General features: G+C 43.7%; 1 protein-coding gene across 1 annotated transcript in view; it reads left to right on the plus strand.

Moving 5' to 3' along the window:
* DOK5 (docking protein 5) overlaps nt 1-7,951 on the plus strand; it is a 114,237-nt gene that overhangs the window by 56,160 nt on the left and 50,126 nt on the right. The window contains exon 8 of the mRNA XM_010840321.1: nt 322-511. Coding sequence (XP_010838623.1) covers nt 322-511 — 190 coding nt within the window. The remainder of the gene's footprint in view (nt 1-321; nt 512-7,951) is intronic.

The following is a 7,951-nucleotide window of genomic DNA, read 5'->3' on the forward strand; positions in this document are numbered from 1 at the left end:
TTTCGTTGTTAGAGTCTCTTCCTGGCATGCACAATTTGTATTATGCAAGCTAAAATATTCTAAAAATGATCTTTGCTCCTGTAAATACTGTGGCATGTACATTGACCACCAGAATGTATCTTTCCTGTGTTATTTAATGTAGTCTTCATTTAAAAAAGCATTTTCTGGAAGTGTTGATTTGTGAGAAAGGTTTGTCTTCCTGAACATTCAACCAGAACCTAGAATACGAGCTTGAATTGTTTGAAATGCCTCTTTGTTCCTGCTGTGTCTGTGATGTTTTATTCCTGGGGATTTTAGACTAACCTTTTGTTTTTCTCCCAGAGAGATTCAATGTGTATTTGCTGCCATCTCCTAACTTAGATGTACATGGCGAATGTGCCTTGCAGATCACATGTGAGCACATCTGTCTTTGGGACGTCCAGAATCCCAGAGTCAAACTCATCTCTTGGCCGCTAAGCGCGCTGCGGCGGTATGGGCGAGATGCTGCCTGGTTCACTTTTGAGGCAGGGAGGTGAGTTCCATGACTGTCTGTCTGCACTTTTTCCCGAAGTTCACGTCATGTGAGGCCTGGGTTTTCCTGTGAGATCCAGCGTGAAGCACACTGGGGAGACGCCTGGACCTGTGACTGTGATGCTGTGAATGGTGTGGTGGGTTAGTCGCTCAGTCGTGTCTGACTCTGTGACCCCAAGGACTGTAGCCCACCAGGCTCCTCTGTCCGTGGGACTCTCCAGGCAAGAACACTGGAGTGGGTTGCCTTTTCCTCCTCCAGGGGATCTTCTGGACCCAGGGATTGAACTCGTGTCTTCTGCGTTGCAGGCAGATTCTTTACCAACTAAACCACTGTTCGCATATTCAGCATGGCTTTGTTTTCCAGGGACGGGGCTGATGTTTCATGAATGTGATGTGAAATTTTCATTACACGGTTTGAGCCCATACCACAACCTGACGTTGAAGTAGGTACCAGTGCTAAGATTGTACTCTTCCCAGGTCATGCTGAACAGAGGCCAACTTCCTCGTTTTTGGAAAACTCCTATTTTGATATCTATGTTTCCTCACTGAACTAACTGTGGTAGATTATCAACATTAGGGGCTGTTGATATTTTTCAAGTTGCAGTTTATTAAGTTTAATCTATTTTTCTCACACAGTAACGAATGACACTAATATTAAGAAGAGATTGATTTCATAACTTGGTTACTGCAATACCTAATAAGTACTTTCGAGGCTTTTCCTGTTTCCTTTTCAAAGTTAATTTTGGAGAGAGAAGGGGGTGCAGTAATATGGGGTTGATCATTAGCTACAAAATATTAGTCTAATCAGCATCTTATTGTCACCCTCTTTCCTCAGAATGTATGCTCTTTTTTCGGAAACACTGCAGATCCAATTTTATATTTTAGAATTTCAAATGACTCAGTTCAGTTCAGTCGCTCAGTCGTGTCTGACTCTTTGCGACCCCATGAACCGCAGCACGCCGGGTCTCCCTGTCCATCACCAGCTCCTGGAGTCCACCCAAACCCATGTCCATTGAGTTGATGATGCCATCCAACCATCTCATCCTCTGTCGTCCCCTTCTCCTCCTGCTCTCAATCTTTCTTTCTAAATTTTAAGAAATCCAAGTTCTTCTGTATATGGCCTGATTTTAAAGTTGAAAAAAATCAACTTGTGACTTTAAAAGGTTTTTGTTTTTGGTTTATAAAGTAGACAGTTCTCCCCTCACAGGAGTAGGGTACTTGACATAATAAGAATAATGACATGACTTCTAAACACATAAAACTCTGCTCCATGTGAATATGCCATAGTAATGCTCCACTCACACTAATCTGCTCACCTCAGTATAAACATTGCCCAATTATTTAAAATTCCCTTTTCAGATAGATGATCGAGTCAGTGCTCTTACAATTATTCTAGAAAGTGTTTAAAGCCTTCTCACCCATGCAGCTCTTCTCTGGTCTGTTTACATTTTAAGAACCTGGAAATGGAAATGGTATAAACACATCAGTGAGTCTTTCAGAGACACAAAGTTTCTTGCATTAGCAAGTAAAACTTTAATCTTTAGAGCAGTGTCCTTAAGTCAGAATTACTTGTTTATTACCCTTATAGGGAAATCTTGATAGAAAATTAAGAATTTGTTTGGGAAGGTGGGTATTTCTCCCTGTTTCGGTGTCAGAAATCATTTATTATCATTTTTAATATTTCTGGCCATGCCTCGTGACTTATGGGATCTTAGTTCCCCAACCAGGGATTGAACCCTGCCCCCTGCAGTTGAAGTGAAGGATCTAACTGCTGGACCATCAAGATTCCCTCCAAAATCATTTATGTATAAACTGTAGCCAGTGACGATGGGTATGAAAGGTGTTTTGTCATTGAAAGTAGACTTATCTGTTGGCTGTACACCTCACATCATTCCCCACTCATATTTCATGTTGACTTGCAGGAGAGTTCTGCATTGATCAACATGTTAAGGGCCCATTTTGTCAGTCAGTTCAGTTTCTCAGTCGTGTCCAACTCTTTGGGACCCCATGAATCGCAGCACGCCAGGCCTCCCTGTCCATCACCAACTCCCGGGAGTTCACCCAGACTCAGGTCCATCAAGTCGGTGACGCCATCCAGCCATCTCATCCTCTTTCTCCTCCTGCCCCCCAATCCCTCCCAGCATCAGAGTCTTTTCCAATGAGTCAACTCTTCGCATGAGGTGGCCAAAGTACTGGAGTTTCAGCTTCAGAGCATATTGGGCACCTACTGACCCGGGGAGTTCGTCTTTCAGTGTCCTATCATTTTGCCTTTTCATACTGTTCATGGGGTTCTCAAGGCAAGAATACTGAAGTGGTTTGCCATTCCCTTCTCCAGTTGGGCAACATTTAATCCAAAATTCATATTTTTCCATTTTTCTTGCATGTTACTGTGTATGTTAGTTATTGTGTATGTTATTGTGTTAATCTGTGTTATTGTGTTGTTGTGTGTGTGTTATTGTGCATGTGTTGTTATGGTTTATGTTATTGTGTTATTGTGTGTGTTGTGTTATTGTGTGATTGTGTGTGTGTGATTGTGTGTGTGTTGTTGTGTAAGTGTGTTCACATTCTGTAAGTGAGAGGACAGAGGTGGCCGATGTGGATGTGGGAAGAGTATACGTAGCTCGAGTGCAAGAAGTGGTGGAGGAAAAGAAGGTACACTGAAGACGTGAGTTTCCAAACTATTCCGATTGTCTTTGACCACAGCATGAACACTGACTTGGAAAATGAAAGCGCTTTTTAGTTCATGACTTTCCTCTCTGTGTTCTGTCCTTCGGGGTATTTCGTGCAAGCACCCCAGTGGTTAGAAACTGTAACACCTACAGCTCATCCCCACAGCGCTGTGCCTCAGATGTTGTAGGGACCTGGGACATGTGTGGATTTTGAACAGCATTCTTGTTCAGTGGTCGTGCTTTGTGGGGCTGTGCAAACTGGAGACCGAATGAATGGTCAGAAGGCCAAGTGCTGGGCTGTGCTCTCAGGACCTGACTCCTTTCTCAGACAGCGTGCTGTGTGCATAAGGGGCCCTGGTTTGGGAGTCAGAGAAACCCTAAGGTCTGATCTCTATTCTTTTTCTTTAAACACTGAGTGGGAGCAATTGATTTATTTATATGTATTTTTTTACTTAAAAGTCACAGCCGTTTATCAGGTCAGAAGTCGAGACACAGCCTGGCTCAGCTGGCTCTTTGCTCTACGATTCACAAAGCAAGATTTTTCTCAAGGTTCTGGGGATAAACCTGCTTTGAGCCTCATTCGGGCTGTGGGCTGAGTTCAGCTCCATGTTGTAGGACTGAGTTTCCTGTTTTCTTGCCAGCCGTCTGCACCTTCTAGAGGCTACCCACACTCTTTGGTGCATAGTCCCCTTCCTCTGTCTTGAAAGCCAGCAGTGGAGTCTGATCTCTGTTTTTTATTAGCTGTTGACTGTGGATGAAGTGTTTAACTTCCCTTTTATGTTTATCTAAGTAATTAACTTCCTTTTGGGGTGGTTGTAGGTAAAAGCAGTGATGCATATAGATGACCCAGAAGGTGCTGGGCTTCTATTAAATAGTGTCTTTGAGATTTTGTTATAGTAACTTTTGGAGCAGGACTGGGTTTGCAGGATCCAGACAGTATTAAATGCAAGGTGATATTACCATTTTATATTTTGCCTGAACCTCAAATTAGATGGATTTTTATAGTTACCATCAAGATGCTCAGGATAATAAGATCGTTCATGTTCCCCCAAGTGTGAAGATTTCATATCTGCCTTGCTTTATTAGTGAAGATAATTTTTTCCCTTGGCTATTTTTGGATGTGTTCAAAACAAGGCAGTTTCATATTAACTAAGATAATTTCCTCCTTGTCTTACATTGATAGGTGAACAGGAGTTAAGTCTCTCCAGGCAAGTGGTTTTCACATATCCAGCATGCGTCTGCAAAGGCATCACAGCATTCCCCTCTAGGACACAGGCAGTCTTTCCAAAGACCTCAGGCAGAATTCTGCTCCATCTGGACAGAACCTGTGTTTGAGTTGAAACTAAGTGTTATTCCTGTTGAATGGCCCATTTTGAGGCACCAAGATTGACAATGGGGTGTGTGTAATAAGCTAGGCTGGGAGTCGGAGGAAATGAAATTAGAGTTAATCTCATACTGGTTGTGGGACCTTGAGTGAATGAGTTAACTCTCTGCGCTTCCATCAGCCACCTGTGAAATGAGTGTAATATTCTGTCTCCCACAAGATGGCTGTGAAGATTAACAAGGGTGCATAGACAAACACCCACGTTAACGCCTGGCAGGTACTAGGCAATTGTGTCAACCCAAAGGGATGCAAAGAGCAGAGAGATCCACGGACCCTCAGAGCCAGTGCAGGTGGCACGGCTGGCTTCAGGCTTGGGCTGACTCAGAGGCCAGATGAGGATCCTGGGTTGTATCTCACAGTCCTGCTCCTTCTAGATGGCGTCACCCTGACTCCACTTGGGTCCTCCAGGAGCCTTGAGATCTTCTCACACCGTCAGTGAACAGAAGAGAAGTAGATTCTTACAGGTGTTGACTCCGTGTCAGGAGCTGCTTTGAGGACTTTGTGGAATGGTGCGGTTCTCGCAAAGCCGGAAGGAGGTACTGACGTTTTCGGAAGACCTGTGAAGTTTAAAAAAAAATCTTAACAAAGTGTGTCCAACAGAGTATTTAATTACTGCTCAAAGCAATTAAAGAAAGGCAGCTATTTGACTATAATTAGCAATATCACTCATCACGGTGCTGAGATACAGAACAGTGGTTCTCAACCAGGGGGTGATTTTGCCCCCAAAGGACACTTGGCGGTATCTGGAGGCATTTTTAGTTGTCACAGCGTAACCTGTAGAGAACAACCCCTAGCAACAAAGAATTGTCAGGTCCATACTGTAGCAGGCATGTCAACCATTGAATGACTACTGATATTTACTGAGCCTGTACTGTAAGCAAGGGGCTTCCCTGTGGCTCAGATGGTAAACAGTCTGCCTGCAGTGCGGGAGACCTGGGTTCTGTCCCTGGCTCGGGAAGATCCCCTGGAGAAGGGCATGGCAACCCACTCCAGTATTGCCTGGAGATTTCCATAGACAGAGGAGCCTGGCAGGCTACAGTCCATGGGGTCACAGAGTCGGACACAACTGAGCGACTAACACTTTCACTTAACTGCTGTAAGAAAGTTGTTATATGAAACATTTTATACACACTATCTCATTTAAGTCATTTGCTGGTCATATAAACCAGGGGATATTATTATTCACATCCTAAGAGGAAGCTTGGGCATCGGTGCAACTGATCCAAAGGCACACCAGAGCAGTGAGTGAAAGGCGGATTCAGAAATACACGCAGGTCTTCTTACTCCCCAGCCCTAAGATTCCTAAGAAGGCTAAGTGTGACAGCTCTACTAGGTTAGCCTAGTTCTTTCTCTTAAATAATTATGTAAAATTCATTTGTAATCAGAGGATAATCGCTTTACGATGTTGAGTTGGTTTCTGCTATAACAACATGAATCAGTCATGAGTTACGTATGTGCCCTCTAGCCTGGTTCTTGGACTTCCCCCGTGGCTCAGACAGCAGAGAATCTGCCTGCAGTGCAGAAGGCCTGGGTTCAGTCTGTGGTTCGGGAAGATCTCCTGGAGAAGGGAATGGGTACGACAGTGTTCTTGCCTGGAAAATCCCATGGACGGGGAGCCTGGCGGGCTGCAGTCTGTGGGGTTGCGAAGAATCAGACGTGACTGAGTGACTAACACTTTCACAGCCTAGTTCTTAATGACCTCTACAGAGCGAAGGAAGAGAAGGCATACTACACAACCAGCACTTGTGCATAATTATCGTAGTTTAACTCCGCAACCTCCTGTTTGTCCTTTTGGTTCTGAGTACAGCACTTACAGTCAGGATCATTCATCTCTCCTGTGCTGCAGTATCATGACCAAAGGTTGTTAAGAGTCTTCTAGATTGTGTTTATCCCTCTCTTTCCCAGTGTAGGCAAATCTAACCATTCCTCTGTGGGTTTCTGTTTTTTTTTTAAGAAATCCGGAGTTGATAAATAATCTGTAGTCTATAATAAAGTGCAATTGCACAATTAATTGCTACTCATTGCCCCCAGAGATAAAGAACAATTAGCTTATGGGGAGGGTGGGAGGCAGGGGAAGGGACACGTTGCTTATTTTATTTTTGAGTATTTTCTAGTCTTCTATTTGTTTCTTTCCACTTGGAAGCCCTGAAACATCAGTGAAGCAGATCAGACTGGCAGGGTCTCTGAATTTTTACGGGAAGATCCAGTTGACATGGAGTTGTAACTGCAGCAACATCCCCGAGGAACTGTTCTGTAAACGTTACTTTCTGAAGCACGGTGCCAGGTGCCCAGTCAGTTGCCCTGTGAATTTCACAGCTGGCTGCCCAGGTCCCACTGTCAGCGCCAGGCCCCGCCCCACCTCCTGACTGATTTAAATGGACGCCCTGGGTTCAGCGCCTGCAAGGATGGGAGGGGATCAGGTGACGTGTGGCAGGACACCGGGGATGAGTACCACCCCTGGGCGCCTCTCTCTACCAGCCGAGGAATGTCTCTCTTGTGCTTTTGACATCGTTTTAAGAGAAACTTTGAAGTATGCCAAGAACATGTTAAAACTGACATTGCATAGACCCATCCTTTTTCTTAAATGGAGTGCAGAAATTGGTGAAAAAGGCTTTTTTGGATGTAAAGGCATCTGAACAGTCTTGGAAAAGAAGTCATCTGTGTCTTCTGTATATCACTTTAAAAACAATACTAATTGGTAAAACAGTCTGCTTTAAGAGACTATTTAACATTTCATTGAAGAAGAAAATTTTATCTTCCTCTAACTGATGAGTTTAAGGTAAAAAAAGGACCGTTATTCTAATATAAATCTTTGGGTATTCTCTATTTGTCTTCTTGATTACAAGCTACTTAGTAATCTCTTACTTCTAAGTATTTTATAGAACGTATATTCATTCTTACTAAAGGATTGAAAGCAAATTAGCAAATGTATTCCGTGTTTCCTACTATGTTGATTAGAGAACTGTTAATTTTTTTTTTTTTTGGAGTATGGTTGATTTACAATGTTATGTTAGTTTCAGGTTACACAAAGGAACCTTTATATATCCGCATATATCCACCTGTTTATTCTTTTCCCACATAGGTCATGGTTGTTGTTTAGTTGCTAAGTCATGTCCAGCTCTTCGTGACCTCCTGGACTGTAGCCCTCCAGGATCCTCTGTCCATGGGATTTCCCGGGCAAGAATACTGGAGTGGGATTTCCCAGGCAAGAATACTGGAGTGGGATTTCCCGGGCAAGAGTACTGGAGTGGGATTTCCCGGGCAAGAGTACTGGAGTGGGATTTCCAGGGCAAGAATACTGGAGTGTTGCCCTTTTCTTCCCCAGGGGATCTTCCTGATCCAGGGATCAGACCCGCATCTCTTGCATTTGCAGGTGAATTCTTCACCA

This window comes from Bison bison, unplaced genomic scaffold (genome assembly GCF_000754665.1).
Source record: "Bison bison bison isolate TAMUID 2011002044 unplaced genomic scaffold, Bison_UMD1.0 scf7180017864143, whole genome shotgun sequence".
NCBI lineage: Eukaryota > Metazoa > Chordata > Mammalia > Artiodactyla > Bovidae > Bison > Bison bison.